The 20,146-nt window shown below is 41.5% G+C and overlaps 1 protein-coding gene across 2 annotated transcripts in view; it reads right to left on the minus strand.

The window, feature by feature from the left end:
* The window catches only part of cdc42 (cell division cycle 42), a 52,386-nt gene that overhangs the window by 2,536 nt on the left and 29,704 nt on the right, over nt 1-20,146 (minus strand). Inside the window, exons 2-6 of one of the 2 annotated variants that reach the window (XM_014166956.2) lie at nt 9,108-9,248; nt 8,952-9,024; nt 8,437-8,546; nt 8,130-8,327; nt 474-2,655 (exon numbers count right to left, since the gene is read on the minus strand). In XM_014166956.2, coding sequence (XP_014022431.1) covers nt 2,566-2,655; nt 8,130-8,327; nt 8,437-8,546; nt 8,952-9,024; nt 9,108-9,212 — 576 coding nt within the window. In that variant the 5' untranslated portion in view covers nt 9,213-9,248 and the 3' untranslated portion in view covers nt 474-2,565. Of the gene's footprint in view, nt 1-473; nt 2,656-8,129; nt 8,328-8,436; nt 8,547-8,951; nt 9,025-9,107; nt 9,249-20,146 lie in introns of those variants that run through there. The other variant, XM_014166955.2, reaches the window with a different exon arrangement.

Here is a 20,146-nt window from a genome sequence, read left to right on the forward strand (position 1 = left end):
CACACACAGTGGGAAGGGAAGTCAAATTAAACAACTACACCAAGCCAGACCACTCAAACAAACAGTTTCACCAGATCACTAAAGAGCCTACTGTTAGCTGGAACTTCCCTTGGCTTTTGCTGATTAACATGTAATTAGTTGGAGCAGCATGTTTCTGCGCTCACTGTTTGTTGGTAGAGCAGCTTAGGATAGGAAGGATGACCTCAAGCCATGTCATGTAACGGGAGAGTGGTACAACACAGCTCTATGAGCAGAGCAGGAAACCCCTGTATCCCTCTGTTTAAGGAAACTCAAGGAACCCTGTAGAAACAAACTATAGCAAGACATGTTTTACCCAGAGATCAGGCTCTATATATGGAACAAACTATTAAAAATGAGTCTAGGAGGCTATGTAGCAATACGACGTAGCACTATTGAGCTGCTATCCAGCTGTCCCCGTAGATGGAGGAAAAGACAGGCGGAGAAAAAGGATAGCAATTTCAGTTGTCCTTTATTAATTCATGTCACAAATAATTTCACATGATTAGATTAGCTTTTTAATTATTTTTACTCCCAAGGCGGCTAGATATGAACTGCAGCAAATGGCACATTACAGAGTGGTACATAGAAAGTTTGGCCAGTTTTAGAGCTGGACGCCATAGTGCTGCCTTGGAGGATTCCATTCAGGATGACTATTTGGTAGGGGTGTAACGGTTCATTAAACCCATAGTTCAGTACATAGTGTCGTTTTTTTGGGGGGGGGCACGGTACAACGGCAAAATGAAATGCCATTCCCAGCGTTCAGACATTGCTCATCCATATATTTATATATATTCTTAATTCAATTTCTTTACTTAGATTTGTGTGCATCGGGTATATGTTGTGAAATTGTTAGGTATTACTTGTTAGATATTACTGCACTGTCGGAGCTAGAAAGACAAGCATTTCACTACACCCGCAATAACATCTGCTAAACACATGTATGTGACCAATACAATTTGATTTAGATTGTTTTGTTGGGCGTTTCACGTTTCCACTAATGCTGCATTTGTAACCATGTGGGAGGTAGGAATTGACCAGTTGTGAAGTCGTAAATGCATGTGATTTGAACTCATTGAGAAACGCCGATTGGCTTATGGCCAATAAGCTGTGTCAACCAAAACTAAAATTACAGCTATCATGCTTGTAAACAGATTATGAAGGTCAAAAACCACATTAATAGATTGCCTTTTATAAAAAATGCTTTTAACTGTGGTTAGAGGCCATTTCCATAGTAGGTGACATCAGAGGTCACCATGTGGGAGAAGTGGGTGCTGATCATACCTAATTTGTTCCCGGCTGTGCCTCACAAAAGGAAAGTTTGAAATGTGCCAATTAGGATTCAAATTCGGATTACAACACGTGCATCAGCTTTAGTTGATTTAATGGAAGACAAATGTTTTTTCAGCTCAGATTCACTTAAAGGAAAGGGAGATGCCTAGTTTTGTACAACAACACATCTCCCGCATTTAACCTGACAGCCCTCCGCACCTCTGATTTAATCGACATCCAAGTCTTCTGCGCCCAGGGAACAGTGGGTTAACTGCCTTGCTCAGAGCCAGAACAGATTTTTACCTTGTCAGCTCGGGGATTAGATCCAGCAACCTTTCGGTTACTGGACCAACGCTCCTACCAGATGCCCTGAAGAGGCATATGCCTTCAACGTAGCATAGACATAGCCTATAGGCCTAGTGTTTTATTTTGTAAATATACGTTATGTATTAATTCAGGTTCACAGTGCGGACCGAATCTTGGTTCCCATGCCAAACGGTTAGGTATGAATACATGTACCGTTACACCCCTACTATTTGGGTTCTAGCTCTAAATGGTTGCCTATGTCAGTTTTGCTTTAAAGTTTTTAAATCCGTGGTCTGCCATGGGTCAGTACTGCCCAAAAGGTTCCAACATGGCTGCCGTGATATCATCAAAGAGCATTATTGTAATGCTTCTTGGTTGAAACCGTGATGGCCAAACTCTCTATGTTGCTCTGGCACAGACCTAAATGTAAATGGTCAGACCGCAGGCTTGTCATACATCAGCAGTAGTACAAAAAACACATGAATATTAGGAATCATGGAGGCTCGTAGAATTGGTGCTTAAATCACAATGCTGTGGAGCCAAGTAAATAAGGACACTCCCTTAACGCTGGACTCTCCAAATAATATAGCATGGGGAGGAGGAGAAACACTAACCAAAGGAGAAGAGAGACAGGGCTGTGTCTCAAATCACATCCAAACTCCCACAAAGTACACTACTTTGTCCACTCTATGGTAACAGGATGTCATTTGAGATTCGCCCAGGGAGGATAAGTGATGGGATTAACCAAACCAAAACAGTCCTTCAGGCACAGTAAGGCCCATGAGGACAAGTAAACAAAAAGAGAAGGGAAGGAAGAGCAATGGGACACAATAGAAAGTAGCACTGTCGTAAAGAGGGAGTGGATACAGGGGATTGCTTTAAGGAGGTTCTAGGCTGGTTGGGTAAAACAACGACAGGTTTAACCTAAAAGTAAGCAGCAAACAATTGGAGAGAAAGGAGGAACGGACTTTAGAATATACAGCACTTCCTCTTTCTTTGCGTCTCTGGTGGCTCTAGGGCGGCTAGGATAGCTTCATCAAATACATTCTTCAGCCCTCGCTATAACGACAAAGGAGAAGGGAGAAAATGACAGCACAGTTAGCACAGCAAACAGAGAAAGAGGGGAGATGAGCAGAGAGACGACAAGAAAAGAGGAGAGCGGAAGAGGCAGTGGAGGAGAGTTAGCAGTAGAGGCAAGAAGAAATTGAAATGGCAAAATACAGATGAGGGCGAGTGAGGTTAGGAGAAAGAGTGCAGGCAACATTGTGTAGAAAACGTAAGGACAGAGCATTAGGAGACTAGAGCGAGGACTAGAAGATGGATCTACTGTAAAACAAAGTTGGTAGAGATGAGGAAGCCTCTAGAGAGATACCGCCCTGCGAAATAGGAGCTGATGAGCTTGAGATAGAACTTTCCGTGACCAACAGATCTAGGATCAGATTACCCTATACCCCCCATTACATCCTTCACCATCATGTGGATAAAACATCTGACCCAGGTCCAATGGCTAGGGGCAACTTCTGTTCTGCCTACTGGGGAGCCAGTTAGTGACACAGGAAACAGGATATTGCATCAGCATCTGTTACGCCAGTGGAAGCTGGTCTAGAGAGGAAGGAAGGCGGCAAGACGCCAGGCCAGTGTAGGAGAGAGACACAGACACGATGGGGAGAGAGAGGGGACCTAAACTAAACTGGGTCACAGCTCACATCCACTGGGACCCATTGTTTCCAGCCACAGTACAGCCCAACTCCCACAGAGTAACACCATCAGACAAGATGGCCGTATGAGATGGTGGTGATAGCTGCAGACCTCTTTCCATCTTAGAAATGGACATCTCTGATAAGCACAATAGGGTGATAATGAGGACAATATTTTTACATCTAAAAAGGACAGCCTGTTAATATAATAGACTGTTTGCCAATACGCTTTGTGACTACCAAGAGTTATATGTGCCATTGGTGCAGCTCAAGCACACCCCTGTACCACAAGCTGATGGAAATGTTGAATTTTGGGTGTAAAAAAAAAAATATATCAACACCTACAAACAACTTCATCAGACCAACTTTTTATCTGCAACTAAAAATACTGCGCCTTCCTGAATGAGGCCAACAACTGAGACTGCAGACAGCAGCTGCTAAACACTTTAGAGCAGGGCTATGCAATATAGGTCTATCTATACTTATCGTAAAACAATATGCATATTGACCGATTTCACCACTGTTTCTACTACTGTAGCGATTCAAAGGGAACAGCCAGAGTGGGACGTGAACCAGAGACCATGTGGTTCCAGGGTACTAGTACCTCTTTTGCCACAAAAGGTCTGGGTAGATCAAACAATGTATCAGATGAATACACAGACCAGAGCATGCAGTCTACCCCACTGTTTCTTTGAGCAGTGACAGATGATATAGGGCATCTATTCAGAGCAGAGAGAACACTAACCTGCAGGTGGCCTGTGTAATTTCAAGATTGAGTGAAGATGTGTGGGAGAGTCTCAGGCTGTCTTACCTCGGTGAAGACGATGTTTTTTTGTGTGTATACAGTTGAAGTTGGAAGTTTACATACACCTTAGCCAAATACATTTCAACTCAGTTTTTCACAATTCCTGACATTTAATCCTAGTAAACATTTCCTGTTTTACGTCAGTTAGGATCACCAGTTAATTTTAAGGATATGAAATGTCAGAATAATAGTAGAGAGAATTATATAGTTCAGATTTTATTTCTTTCCTTATATTCCCAGTGGGTCAGAAGTTTACATACACTCAATTAGTATTTGGTAGCATTGCCCTTAGAAGTTGTTTAACTTGGGTCAAACCTTTCGGGTAGTCTTCCACAAGCTTCCCACAATAAGTTGGGTGAATTTTGGCCCATTCCTCCTGACAGAGCTGGTGTAACAGTCAGGTTTGTAGGCCTCCTTGCCTGCACGCTTTTTCAGTTCTGCCCACACATTTTCGATAGGATTGAGGTCATGGCCACTCCAATACCTTGACTTTGTGGTCCTTAAGCAATTTTGCCACAAATTTGGAAGTATGCTTGGGGTCATTGTCCATTTGGAAGACCCATTTGCAACCAAGCTTTAACTTCTTGACTGATGTCTTGAAATGTTGCTTTAATATATCCACATAATTGTCCTTCCTCATGAGGCCATCTATTTTGTGAAGTGCACCAGTCAATCCTGCAGCAAAGCAACCACACAACATGATGCTGCCACCCCCGTGCGTCACGGTTGGGATGGTGTTCTTCGGCTTGCAAGCCTCCCCCCCTATTTCCTCCAAACATGACAATGGTCATTATGCCCAAACAGTTCTATTTTTGTATCATCAGACCAGAGGACATTTCTCCCAAAAAGTACAATCTTTGTCCCTATGTGCAGTTGTAAACCGTCGTCTGGCTTTTTTATGGCGGTTTTGGAGCAGTGGCTTCTTCCTTGTTGAGCGGCCTTTGAGGTTATGTCGATATAGGACTCGTTTTACTGTGGATATTGATACTTTTGTACCAGTTTCCTCCAGCATCTTCACAAGGTCCTTTGCTGTTGTCCTGGGATTGATTTGCACTTTTCGCACCAAAGTCCGTTCATCTCTAGGAGACAGAACGCGTCTCCTTCCTGAGCGGTATGACGGCTGCGTGGTCCCATGGTGTTTATACTTGCGAACTATTGTTTGTACAGATGAACGTGGTACCTTCAGGGGTTTGGAAATTTCTCCCAAGGATGAACCAGACTTGTGGAGGTCTACATTTTATTTTTTTCTGAGGTCTTGGCTGACTTCTTTTGATTTTCCCATGATGTCAAGTAAAGAGGCACTGAGTTTGAAGGTAGGCCTTGAAATACATCCACAGGTTCACCTCCAGTTGACTCAAATTATGTCAATTAGTCAATCAGAAGCTTCTAAAGCAATGACATCATTTTCTGGAATTGTCCAAGCTGTTTAAAAGGCACAGTTAACTTAGTGTATGTAAACTTCTGACCCACTGGAATTGTGATACAGTGAATTATAAGTGAAATAATCTGTCTGTAAACAGTTGTTGGAAAAATTACTTGTGTCATGCACAAGATAGATGTCCTAATCGACTTGCCAAAACTATAGTTTGTTAACAAGAAATTTGTGGAGTGGTTGAAAAACAAGTTAATGACTCCAACCTACGTGTATGTAAACTTCCGACTTCAACTGTACACGACCGTTCAAATGTTTGGGGTCACTTAGAAATGTCCTTGTTTTTGAAAGATAAGCAACTTTTGTCCATTAAAATATCAAATTCATCAATAACAGTGCAGACATTGTTAATGTTGTAAATGGCTATTGCAGCTGGAAATGGAATATCTACATAAGCGTACAGAGGCCCATTATCAGCAACCATCACTCCTGTGTTCCAATGGCACGTTGTGTTAGCTTATCCAAGTTTATCATTTTTAAAGGCTAATTGATCATTAGAAAACCCTTTTTGCAATCATGTTAGCACAGCTGAAAACTGTTGATATCTTCATGTTCTTGTCAACTTCTCGCATGAAATAGCCTTCATTTCTCAGAACAAGAATAGACTGACGAGTTTCAGAAAAAAAGTATTTGTTTCTGGCCGTTTTGAGCCTGTAATTGAACCCACAAATGCTGATGCTCCAGATACTCAACTAGCCTAAAGAAGGCCAGTTTTATTGCTTCTTTAATCAGAACAACAGTTTTCAGCTGTGCTCACATTGCAAACGGGTTTTCTAATGATCAATTAGTCTTTTAAAATGATAAACTTGGATTAGCTAACACAACGTGTCATTGGAACACAGGAGTGGTGGTTGCTGATACTGGGCCTCTGTAGATATTCCAATTAATTATAGCTCTTTAAGGATAGGGGGCGCTACAGCGAATTTTGAAAAGAATACGTGCCCATTTTAAACGGCCTCCTACTCAAACTCAGAAGCTAGGATATGCATATAATTAGTAGATTTGGATAGAAAACACAAAAGTTTCTAAAACTGTTTGAATGGTCTCGGAGTATAACAGAACTCATATGGCAGTCAAAACCCCGAGACAGATCCTAACAGGAAGTGGAAATCTGATTTGTGGAATCACCATAAAACACTGCCTATGAAACACACCGTGAGTTAGGATTCATTGAGCACTTCCTAAGGCTTCCACTAGATGTCAACAGTCTTTACAAAGTGGTTTGAGTCTTCTATGGTAGAAACTGACCGAAAGAGAGGCTTGGAAAGTTGGTCATAGAGGGAGGGCCATTACTACTATGACGCGGGTGCCCATGGGTAGCCTCATCTTCCGAAACGTTTAGTAAGACAATGCAATCGTCCCCCTTGAATATTATTGAAGCTCTGGTTGAAAAAGGCCCTAAAGATTTGTTATACAATGTTTGACATGTTTGAACGAACGTAAATATATATTTTTTGCACATTCGTGACGACAAGTCCCGCGGGCTTCAGTACATTTTGAGTAGCCTTCGGAACGCGCTAACAAGAAGGAGCTATTGGGACATAAATTAACTTTTTCGAACAAAACTACATTTGTTGTGGACCTGGGATTCCTGGAAGTGCCTTCTGATGAAGATAATCAAATGTAAGGGAATATTTACAATAGTATATTTGATTTTAGATGGTTCCAAGATGGCGCTAACATGTATCACCTAGCCTATTTTTCTTAGCATAGCACCTCGTTTATTGCAAAGTGTGATTTCCCAGTAAAGTTATTTTTAAATCTGGCAATGCGGTTGCATTCACGAGATGTTAATCTATAATTCTTTGAATGACAATATTACATTTTAAAAATGTTTTCGAATAGTAATTTAGTAAATTGTAGCGCTGATTCACCGGATGCATTTGAGGGAAAATATTTTCTGAACGTCACGCGCCGATGTAAAATGCTGTTTTTATATATAAATAAGAACTTTATCGAACAAAAGAATGCATGTATTGTGTAACACGATGTCCTAGGAGTGTCATCTGATGAAGATTGTCAAAGGTTAGTGCTTCATTTAGCTGCGTTTTGGTTATTTGTGATGCATGTGGTTGGTCGGAAAATGGCGGTGTGGCTATTTTGACGATGTACTCTCCTAACATAATCTAATGTTTTGCTTTCGCTGTAAAGCCTTTTTGAACTCTGACAACGTGGTTCGATTCAGGAGAAGTGTATCTATAAAACGGTGTAAAATAGTCATATGTTTGAGAAAACAGAAATTATTAGATTTGGTTATGAATATGGCGCTCTGATTTTTCGCTGGATGTTGATCCCGGTTACGGGATCAGCGCTAAAAGAAGTTAAAGAAAATCTGCTGTTTCCAGCTACAATAGTAATTTACAACATTAACAAGGTGTACTTGATATTATTTTAATGGACAAAAAATAAATAATTGCTTTTCTTTCAAAAACAAGGACATTTCTAAGTGACCCCAAACTTTTGAACGGTAGTGTGTGTGTACATATGTGAAAGTGACTTGAATGTGCTAGGCTGGGGGCGTGTTGTGTACGCGTGTCTCTCTGCTCGTCACTGTGTGGGGATTGTGTGTGTGGGTTTGTATGCGAGTGTGTGGTCTTACCTGCGTGAGAGCTGAGCACTCAACGTATTTGACAGCCTTGAGGTCTCTGGCCAGTTTCTCTGCCGTCTCAGGAGTGATAGGCTTCTGCTTGTTCTTGGCCAGCTTCTCTATGGTGGACGGGTCGTCTCGCAGATCTATCTGAGTCCCCACCAACAGGAACGGGGTCTTTGGACAGTGATGGGTGATCTCTGGAACCCACTGGAACACACACACACAGGTTAGTGTGTGTGAGTGATATGGGGAGGAGGAGAGACTAGAAGAGAGGCAGAAGGAGGATATGGGAAGAAGAGGGGGAGAGTAGACCCACCTTTTCTTTGACGTTTTCGAAGGAAGAGGGGGATACGACGGAGAAACAGACGAGGAAGACGTCTGTCTGGGGGTAACTCAGAGGCCGTAACCTGTCATAGTCCTCCTGACCTGGAGAGAAAACAAACATTACACACACAAGGGATTACACACACAAAGGGACTTTAGCATCAGTATTCAGGCTGTCCAGAGAAGGCAGGGTATGTCTCTGAGCAGACTGAGGCAGAGTCAAACCTCTCCACTGTATAGAAACCAAGACAAACCCCAGTCTAAAATAGCAAGGACACACACACACACACACACACACACACACACACACACACACACACACACACACACACACACACACACACACACACACACACACACACACACACACGTGTAGAATGCAGCTGATGGGAGGCTGTTTCTATAACAATACCAGTCCCTTTACTACAGCTTAGTGAACCTAGCTACCCTTAGTCATCAGTAGGACACACACGATGAGACAGGGCATTGAAGAGGAGCATACTTTACCTGCAGTGTCAAACAACCCCAGGGTGTAGGGCTCCCCTCCTATCATTACAGTTACAGCATAGTTGTCAAACACCTGCAACAGAGAGAGAGCGGGGGGGGGGGGTAGAGACAGTGTGTGAGTGTCAGTGTCAGTGTCAGTGTGCATAAATTACTTACCGTGGGTACGTATTCAGAGGGGAACTTGTTTGTGGTGTAGGAGATGAGCAGACAGGTTTTACCCACAGCTCCATCCCCCACCACAACACATTTGATCGTCTGCATAGCTGTGCTTTAGAATCCTCTTTACTCATTCAAGATCTAGAGAGAGAAGGGGAGAGAAAGAATAGTTACGGTCAGATTTAGAGCCGTGGTGGTAGCTAGTAGCGTCAAAACGACAGGCTAACATGAGCATTCCTGAGCACCCTGTTTAAACTATTCTAAACTAAGATTAAACTTGAATGAAAATTCGATTGCGGTGCTTTCCACAAGCACATGGAGCAGCCAGCCAAATAGAAAAAGTAGCCAGCCAGGCTCCCGGGGCTGGGGGAAGTTACGTTTTTTGACCGAACAAGCTCTATTTCGGTAGCCTCTGGTACATTCAAATGCTAGATTGTATTTCAACCAGCAACTCAAGAAATATCACTGATAAAAATAAAAAATAAATCACACTTTAGTGTTAGTTTCATCTGCTGTTTTACAATATAAAATACATAAAAAACACATTTGTTTTGGCTGCACTGGGCCTTTAACTTCTCTAGGGTAGGGGGCAGTATTTTGACGTCCGGATGAAAGGCATGCCCGTAGTAAAACTGCCTGCTACTCAAGACTCAGAAGGTAGGATATGCATATTATTAGTAGATTTGGATAGAAAACACTGACGTTTCTAAAACTGTTTGAATGATGTCTGAGTATAACAGAACTCATATGGCAGGCAAAAACCTGAGAGAAATCCAACCAGGAAGTGTGGAAACCTGAGGTTTGTAGTTTTTCAAGTGATTGCCTATACAGTGACTTAGGGTTCATTTTGCACTTCCTAAGGCTTCCACTAGATGTCAACAGTCTTTAGAACCTTGTTTCATGCTTCTACTGTTACTGGGGAGAGGATAAGAGCTGACTCAAGTGGACTGCCTGAGGCCAATGAGTTGTTTACGGTGCAGGCATGCCGTTCCTTCTTTTTCCTCTGTAATGAATACGCTATTGTCCGGTTGGAATATTAAAGAATATTTATGATAAAAAGACCCTAAGGATTGATTGTAAACATCGTTTGACATGTTTCTAAGAACGGTAATGGAACTTTTTGACTTTTCATCTAGGGTTTTGCGCTCGCGCATTGTGCCTTTGGAATAGTGATCTGAACGTGCGAACAAAACGGAGGTATTTGGACATAAATATGGAGTTTATCGAACAAAACGAACATTTCTTGTGGAAGTGGGAGTCCTGGGAGTGCATTCCGACGAAGATCAGCAAAGGTAAGTGAAGATTTATAATACTATTTCTGAGTTTTGTTGACTCCAGGACTTGGCGGGTAACTGTATAGCTTGCTTTGATGGCTGAGCTCTGTAATCAGAATATTGAACAATGTGCTTTCGCCGTAAAGCTATTTTGAAATCTGACACAGCGGTTGCATTAACCTCTTATGGCTAGGGGGCAGTATTTTCACGGCTGGATAAAAAACGTACCCGATTTAATCTGGTTACTAATCCTACCCAGTAACTAGAATATGCATATACTTATTATATATGGATAAAAAACACCCTAAAGTTTCTAAAACTGTTTGAATGGTGTCTGAGTATAACAGAACTCAAATGGCAGGTCAAAACCTGAGAGATTCCTTTACAGGAAGTGGCCTGTCTGACCATTTCTGGAACTTCTTTGCCATCTATCTATTACTAAGGATCTCTGCTCTAACGTGACACTTCCTACGTCGTCCATAGGCGCTCAGAGCCCGGGAAAAACCTGAATGTCGTCATCCCAGCCCCAGGCTGAAACACATTATCGCCTTTCTCAAGTGGCCGATCAAGGGACTGTGGGCTTAGGCGCGTGACCTGGCCGCCCCCGTCTTTGTGATTTTTTCCTCTGTTTGCCGAAAAGGAGATTCCCGGTCGGAATATTATCGCTTTTCTACGAGAAAAATGGCATAAAAATTGATTTTAAACAGCGGTTGAAATGCTTCGAAGTAGGGTAATGGAATATTTAGAATTTTTTTGTCACGAATTGCGCCATGCGTGCGACCCTTCTTTACCATTTCGGATAGTGTCTGGAATGCACGAACAAAACGCCGCTATTCGGATATAACGATGGATTATTTTGGACCAAACCAACATTTGTTATTGAAGTAGCAGTCCTGGGAGTGCATTCTGACGAAGACAACAAAGGTAATGAAACTTTTGTAATAGTAAATCGGAGTTTGATCAGGGCTAAACTTGGTCGGTGTCTAAATGGCTAGCCGTGATGGCTGGGCTATCTACTGAGAATATTGCAAAATGTGCTTTCACCGAAAAGCTATTTTAAAATCGGACATAGAGTGCATAGAGGAGTTCTGTATCTATAATTCTTAAAATAATTGTTATGTTTTTTGTGAACGTTTATCGTGAGTAATTTAGTAAATTCACCGGATGTTTGCGGGGGGTATGCTAGTTCTGAACGTCACATGCTAATGTAAAAAGCTGTTTTTTGATATAAATATGAACTTGATTGAACAAAACATGCATGTATTGTATAACATAATGTCCTAGGTGTGTCATCTGATGAAGATCAAAGGTTAGTGCTGCATTTAGCTGTCTTCTGGGTTTTTGTGACATTATATGCTACCTTGAAAAATGGGTGTGATTATTTCTGGCTTGGTACTCTGCTGACATAATCTAATGTTTTGCTTTCGCTGTAAAGCCTTTTTGAAATCGGACAGTGTGGTTAGATAAAGGAGAGTCTTGTCTTTAAAATTCTGTGAAATAGTCATATGTTTGAAAAATTGAAGTTTTTGTATTTTTGAGGAATTTGTAATTCGCGCCACGCCTATCATTGGATATTGGAGCAGGTGTTCCGCTAGGGGAACGTCTAGATGTAAGAGGTTAAGGAGAAGTGTATCTATAATTCTTTCAATAACTGTTGTAAATTTTATCAACGTTTATGATGAGTATTTTTGTAAATTGATGTGCTCATTTACCGGAGTTTTGGAGGCAAAACATTTTCTGAACATCACGCACCAATGTAAAATTGTTTTTTGGGATATAAATATGAATTTTATCAAACAAAACATACATGTAATTTCCGGACTATTGAGCGCACCTGAATATAAGCCGCACCCACTGAATTTAAAAATATATTATTTTGAACATAAATAAGCCGCACGTCTATAAGCCGCAGGTGCCTACCGGTACATTGAAACAAATTAACTTTACACAGGCTTTAACGAAACACGGCTTGTAACAAAAAATTTGCAGTAAACAACCAAGAAAGTCATTGGTCACTATCTTCCTCCTCCTGTGCACTGAAACCACTGAAGTCATCTCCTTCAGTGTCGGAGTTGAATAGCCTCAGAATTGCTTCATCCGATATTGGATTGTTTTCATTATCGCTCTCGTCACTTTCATCCGGAGACAAATCCCCCGCTGAGCCCTCTTCAACACGCAGCAGTCCAGCCTTTCGAAACCCGTTGATGATAGTGAATTTTTTGACAGTGCTCCACGCTGTCAGGACCCACAAATTTGAAAGCGGGAAAAATCCATATATTGTTTAAGCCGCAAGGTTCAAAGCGTGGGAAAAAAGTTGCGGCTTATAGTCCAGAATTTACGGTATGTAACATTGAGTCCTGGGAGTGTCATCTGATGAAGATCGTCAAAGGTTAGCGATTCATTTTAGCTGTATTTCTGGTTTTTGTGACACCTCTCCTTGCTTGGAAAATGGCTGTGAGGTTTTTGTCTCAGCGCTGTCTTAACCTGTTAGGGCTAGGGGGCAGTATTGACACGGCCGGATTAAAAACGTACCCGATTTAATCTGGTTACTACTCCTGCCCAGTAACTAGAATATGCATATAATTATTGGCTTTGGATAGAAAACACCCTAAAGTTTCTAAAACTGTTTTAATGGTGTCTGTGAGTATAACAGAACTCATATGGCAGGCAAAAACCTGAGAAGATTCCAAACAGGAAGCGCCCTCTCTGACAAGTTGTTGTTCATCTTGGTTCTTTTTATTGAAGACTGAGGATCTTTGCCGTAACGTGACACTTCCTACGGCTCCCATAGGCTCTCAGAACCCGGGAAAAAGCTGAATGATATCGAGGCAGCCTCTGGCTGAAACACATTATCGCGTTTGGATAGTGGCTGGTCAGAGTACTCTGAGACTCACGCTCGTGCACGAGATGTATTTATTTTCTCTCTCTTTGTACGTATACAGGCTTTCCCGGTCGGAATATTATTGCTTTTTTACGAGAAAAATGGCATAAAAATTGATTTTAAACAGCGGTTGACATGCTTCGAAGTACGGTAATGGAATATTTAGAATTTTTTTGTCACGAAATGCGCCATGCTCGTCACCCTTATTTACCCTTTCGGATAGTGTCTTGAACGCACGAACAAAACGCCGCTATTTGGATATAACAATGGATTATTTGGGACCAAACCAACATTTGTTATTGAAGTAGAAGTCCTGGGAGTGCATTCTGATGAAGAACAGCAAAGGTAATAACATTTTTCTTATAGTAAATCTGACTTTGGTGAGTGCTAAACTTGCTGGCTGTCTAAATAGCTAGCCCTGTGATGCCGGGCTACCTACTCAGAATATTGCAAAATGTGCTTTCACCAAAAAGCTATTTTAAAATCGGACATAGAGTGCATAGAGGAGTTCTGTATCTATAATTCTTAAAATAATTGTTATGTTTTTTGTGAACGTTTATTGTGAGTAATTTAGTAAATTGTTAGTAAATTCCCCGGAAGTTTGCGGGGGGTATGCTAGTTCTGAGCGTCACATGCTAATGTAAAAAGCTGTTTTTTGATATAAATATGAACTTGATTGAACAAAACATGCATGTATTGTATAACAATGTCCTAGGGTTGTCATCTGATGAAGATCATCAAAGGTTAGTGCTGCATTTAGCTGTGCACGCGCCTAAGCCCATTGTCCCTTGATCGCCCACTTGAGAAAGGCGATAATGTGTTTCAGCCTGGGGCTGGAATGACGACATTCAGGTTTTTCCCGGGCTCTGAGAGCCTATTGGAGCCGTGGGAAGTGTCACGTTACCGCAGAGATCCTAAGTTTTGGAAAGAGATGTCAAAGAAAGACAATAAATGGTCAGACAGGCCACTTCCTGTAAAGGAATCTCTCAGGTTTTGACCTGCCATTTGAGTTCTGTTATACTCACAGACACCATTCAAACAGTTTAGAAACTTTGGAGTGTTTTCTATCCAAAGCCTATAATTATATGCATATTCTAGTTACTGGGCAGGAGTAGTAACCAGATTAAATCGGGTACGTTTTTTATCCAGCCGTGTCAATACTGCCCCCTAGCCCTAACAGGTTAATAACTTCATGTTCAAAATTGTGCACTCTCGTCAAACAATAGCATGGTATTCTTTCACTGTAAAAGCTAAAAATTGAAGTTTTTGCATTTGAGGTATTTGAATATCGCGCCACGGGATTACACTGGCTGTTGAGTAGGTGGGACGCAAGCGTCCCACCTAGCCCATAGAAGTTAACAATCTAATGTTATGCTTTCGCAGTAAAGCCTTTTTGAAATCGGACAATGTGGTTGGATTAACGAGAAGTGCATCTTTAACCCTTTCACGCGTGAGTTCCAAATATCTCTAACGGTCGCCCCAGCGTGAGTTTTTTTTTATGCACGCGATGTTCGAACGTTCTCTCCATTCCAGGATGTGATTGTTACATAAACAAGAACACTGAATGGCTCAGAGTGGGAGTGAGAGGTTACCGTGATTGACTGCCTAAACGCGCAATTTGTATCAATAAATCACTATCAGAAAATGTTTTGTGTGGTATTATTGATATATTTACTATTTTATTTACGTTTTTCAATTACCCGTGATAAATCATGCGTTCCGATTTTTGCATAAATTGTAAAGGGCGCATAGTATGTGTGTAAAATAATGTTTTGAAGGTTGTACTGATTATGATGAGCTAAGCTAATTCCAGCTTTGTGTATGGAGCCATGTTTGTTGACATACAATGCATTCTGGGTTTCACTTGATCGTCTGTCGGACCAAAGATGCTATAACAAAATGAGGTGAGTAAGAGTTCACTCATTTTTTGAGAACTTCAGGAAGTGAATGTGGGATGTGAATGATGGTAGACCACACCCCTTCAACAACTCATCTCGTCTTCTCTTATTATCTTCGGTTTCTGTGAGGTAAAAAAGCATGGCTGCGCGCTGAAACTAATCGTCGGATTACTTTCGATTTCTACAAAGTGTTTTACTCAATTATTTTGATCAACGGTGAGCTCACCTGTGATGTGATTAATTGTACATAGTAATTGCCATTAGCTAATTCATAGTGTAGTTTATGTCAGCCGATAGTTAGAAAATATGACCGCTTGTGTTGCGTCAATCTTTCCTCAGCGCTAGGACAAATGTAGCCTACATTTTTCCGGTTAGGATGATTGTGTTATGCTATAGATACTTCTGTGAATATCTGAACATTGCATCCAAAAATAAACTGCTCACATTCTGGACATAACTTTGTAAGGACTGTGTTTGTATAAATAGTTTCTGAAAAAAGTGTGGCCAGCTCAAATGTTGAGTCATTCGAAACTGGCCGTTCTAAATGAGTGTTCTAATCACGCGGGGTGTGATCGTACGCTTCAGGGACCACTGTAGAACGATCACACCGTGTGATTGTACGTGTGAAAGGGTTAAAATGGGATATAATAGTTGTTTGAGAAATTTGAATGAGATTTTTGTTGTTTTGAATTTGCCGCCCTGCTTTTTCACTGTCTGTTTAATAGTGTGTCCCACATACCCCAGAGGGGTTAAAGAATCCTGTAGGAGTCTGCTGACTTACCAGGCTTTAAGCTTCCTTTGAAGAAGCATTTTCTCAGGAACAGTGCCTTTGGAAAGTATTCAGACCACTTGACTTATTCCACATTTTGTTATGTTACAGCATTATTAAAATTTATTTTTTAAAGTCCCCTCATCAACCCACACAAACCCCACAATGACAAAGCAAAAACAGGTTTTTAGAAACATTAGCAAATCTATTAAAAATAAAACTAATACCTTATTTACTTAAGTATTCAGACCCTTTGCTATGAGACTCAAAACTGAGCTCAGGTGCATCCTGTTTCCATTGATCAACCTTGAGATGTTTCTACAACTTGATTGGAGTCCACCTGTGGTAAATTCAATCGATTGGACATGATTTGGAAAGGCACACACCTGTCTATATAAAGGTCCCACAGTTGACAGTGCATGTAAAAACAAAAACCAAGCAATGAGGTTGAAGGAATTGTCCGTAGAGCTCAGGGACCGGATTGTGTCGAGGCACAGATCTGGGAAAGCATACCAAAAAATATCTGCAGCATTGAAGGTCCCCAAGAACACAGTGGCCTCCATTATTCTTAAAATGGAAGAAGTTTGCAACCTCCAAGACTCCTCCTAGAGTTGGCCGCACAGCCAAACTGAGCAATCGGGGGAGAAGGGCCTTGGTCAGGAGGTGACCAAGAACCTGATGGTCACTCGGACAGAACGTCAAGGTTACTCTGTGGAGATGGGAGAACCTTCCAGAAGGACAACCATCTCCACAGCACTCCACCAAATCAGGCCTTTATGGTAGAGTGGCCAAACGGAAGCCACTCCTAGGTAAAAAGGACTCTCAGACCACGAGAAACAAGACTCTCTGGTCTGATGAAACCAAGTTAACTCTTTGGCCTGAATGCCAAGCGTCACGTCTGGAGGACACCTGGCACCATCCCTAAGGTGAAGCACGGTGGTGTCAGCGTCATGCTGTGAGGATGTTTTTCAGCAGCAGGGACTGGGAGACTAGTCTGGATTGATGGAAAGATTAACGGAGCAAAGTACAGAGAGAGATCCTTGACGAAAACCTGCTGAAGAGTGCTCAGGACCTCAGACTGGGGGCGAAGGTTCACCTTCCAACAGGACAACGACCCTAAGCACACAGCCAAGACAACGCAGGAGTGCCTTCGGGACAAGTCCCTGAATGTCCTTGAGTGGCCCAGCCAGAGCCCGGACTTGAACCCAATCAAACATCTCTGAAGAGACCTGAAAATAGCTGTGCAGCAATGCTCCTCATTGAACCGGACAGAGCTTGAGAAGATTTACAGAGAAGAAATGGGAGAAACACTCCAACTACAAGTGTGCCAAGCTTGTAGCGTCATACCCAAGAAGACTCAAGGCTGTAATCACTGCCAAAGATATTTCAAGAAAGTACTGAGTAATGGGTCTGAATACATATACAGTTGAAGTCAGAAGTTTACATACACTTTTAGGTTGGAGTCATTAAAACTCATTTTTCAACCACTCCACAAATGTCTTGTTAACAAAATATAGTTTTGGCAAGTCGGTTAGGACATCTACTTTGTACATGACAAGTAATTTCTTCAACAATTGTTTACAGACAGATTATTTCACTTTTTACTCACTGCATCACAATTCCAGTGGGTCAGAAGTTTACATACACTAAGTTGACTGCCTTTAAACAGCTTGAAAAATTACAGAAAATGATGCCATGGCTTTAGAATTTTCCGATCGGCTAATTGACATCATTTGAGTCAATTGGAGGTGTACCTGTGGATATATTTCAAGGCCTACCTTCAAACTCAGTGCCTCTTTGCTTGACATTATGGGAAATCTAAAGAAATCATCCAAGACCTAAGAAAAAAAATGTGTAGACCTCCACAAGTCTGGTTCATACTTGGGAACAATTTCCAAATGCCTGATGGTACCACGTTCATCTGTACAAACAATAGTACGCAAGTATAAACACCATGGAACCACGCAGCCATCATACCGCTCAGGAAGGAGACGCGTTTTGTCTCCTAAAGACGAACGTACTTTGGTGTGAAAAGTGCAAATCAATCCCAGAACAACAGCAAAGGACCTTGTGAAGATGCTGGAGGAAACTGGTAAAAAAGTATCTATATCCACATAGTCCTATATCGACATAACCTGAGAGGCCGCTCAGCAAGGAAGAAGCCACTGCTCCAAAACCCCCATAAAACAAAAAAGCCAGACTACGGTTTGCAACTGCACATGGGGACAAAGATGGTACTTTTTGAAGAAATGTCCTCTGGTCTGATGAAACAAAAATAGAACTGTTTGGCCATAATGACCATTGTCATGTTTGGAGGAAAAAAGGGGGAGGCTTGCAAGCCGAAGAACATCATCCCAACCGTGACGCACGGAGGTGGCAGCATCATGTTGTGGGGGTGCTTTGCTGCAGGAGGGACTGTTGCACTTCACAAAATAGATGGCATCACGAGGGAGGACAATTATGTGGATATATTGAAGCAACAGCTCAAGACATCAGTCAGGAAGTTAAAGCTTGGTTGCAAATGGGTCTTCCACATGGACAACGACCCCATACATACTTCCAAAGTTGCGGCAAAATGGCCATGATAACTTCATAAAGTTGACTTGAAATATAATGTCGAGAATGGCTTTGCAATTGATACAAACAAGCGACGTATAAAAAGACGCTTCAAATTAAAATCAGAGATGACTGCATTAAAATATAAACCATTTAGGCTATAGGCCTATTTCAATCATATTGAAAAACATTTAAATGTTCAATAAAATGTGTAATTTTTTGCTACAGTCTAATTTGTCTCAATATTCACGTGTAGCCTAACATGTGCCAAAATCGGTGATTAGAATAAACCGCGTCAATATTTGTAATCTATCTAGGAGCGGAGCCGTCATATATTATTAAATAATTTTACAGTAAGATTTGAAACGGGCCCAGGTAAATATTAAACGAATGCAAAAATCCACAGAAAAAAAGTACTTTCCCTATCAGGCCAGTGACTGACGAGATCCACTGTCCCGTCATGCTTTTACTGGCCCCATGCTTTTTACTGGCCATCGTTAATGCCGGATCCTGCAAACAAAATAAAATGTGCCAGAAAACAATAGGCTAAGTGGATTTCGACTCACTCTTACGACATTATATGGGACGTGCATAAACTTACTTGGGATCGGTGTCATCGCCACAGGACGGTTGAGATAATGTAGGCTAATGCGATTAGCATGAGGCTGTAAATTACAAGAACATTTCCCAGGACATAGACATATCTGATATTGGCACAAAGCTTACGTTCTTGTTAACTTCTTTGGGATAGGGGGCAGTATTTTCACGGCCGGATAAAAAAAAAACATACCCGATTTAATCTGGTTACTACTCCTGCCCAGAAACTAAAAGATGCATATAATTAGTAGATTTGGATAGAATACACTCTAAAGTTTCTAAAACTGTTTGAATGGTGTCTGTGAGTATAACAGAACTCATATGGCAGGCCATTTGAGTTCTGTTATACTCACAGACACCATTCAAACAGTTTTAGAAACTTTAGGGTGTTTTCTATCCAAAGCCAATAATTATATGCATATTCTAGTTACTGGGCAGGAGTAGTAACCAGATTAAATCGGGTACGTTTATCCGGCCGTGTCAATACTGCCCCCTAGCCCTAACAGGTTAATAAACAAATGAGGCACATTTGGGCAGTCTTGATACAACATTTTGAAAAGAAATGCTGTGGTGCATTGGATCAGTCTTAAACGTGGCACATACACTGCTGCCATCTACTGGCCAAAATCTAAATTGCACCTGGGCTGGAATAATACATTACGGCATTTCTCTTGCATTTCAAAGACTATAAAAAAATCCTTTACCAGATCTATTGTGTTATATTCTTCTACATTCCTTTCCATTCCCACAAACTGTGAAGTGTTTCCTTTCAAAGGGTACCAAAAATATGCATATCCTTGCTTCAGGGCCTGAGCTACAGGCAGTTATTTTTGCCTAAAATGACATACCCAAATCTTGGGGGAAAAAAGGGCCGGATCCTTAAGAGGTTTAATGCGTTCTTCCTCAGTTTAGAAATTTGACTGCAACCACAGCGCACACAACACACACCCAGGTACCGAGAGGTGGGACAGACAGACAAACCAGCAGTGTTTCCCTGGCATCACTCACTTTGTGACTGAAAGGCACATCTCATATCAACAGATCACTCAAAGATGCATATCGTT

This window comes from Salmo salar, chromosome ssa22 (genome assembly GCF_905237065.1).
Source record: "Salmo salar chromosome ssa22, Ssal_v3.1, whole genome shotgun sequence".
NCBI classification, from domain to species: domain Eukaryota; kingdom Metazoa; phylum Chordata; class Actinopteri; order Salmoniformes; family Salmonidae; genus Salmo; species Salmo salar.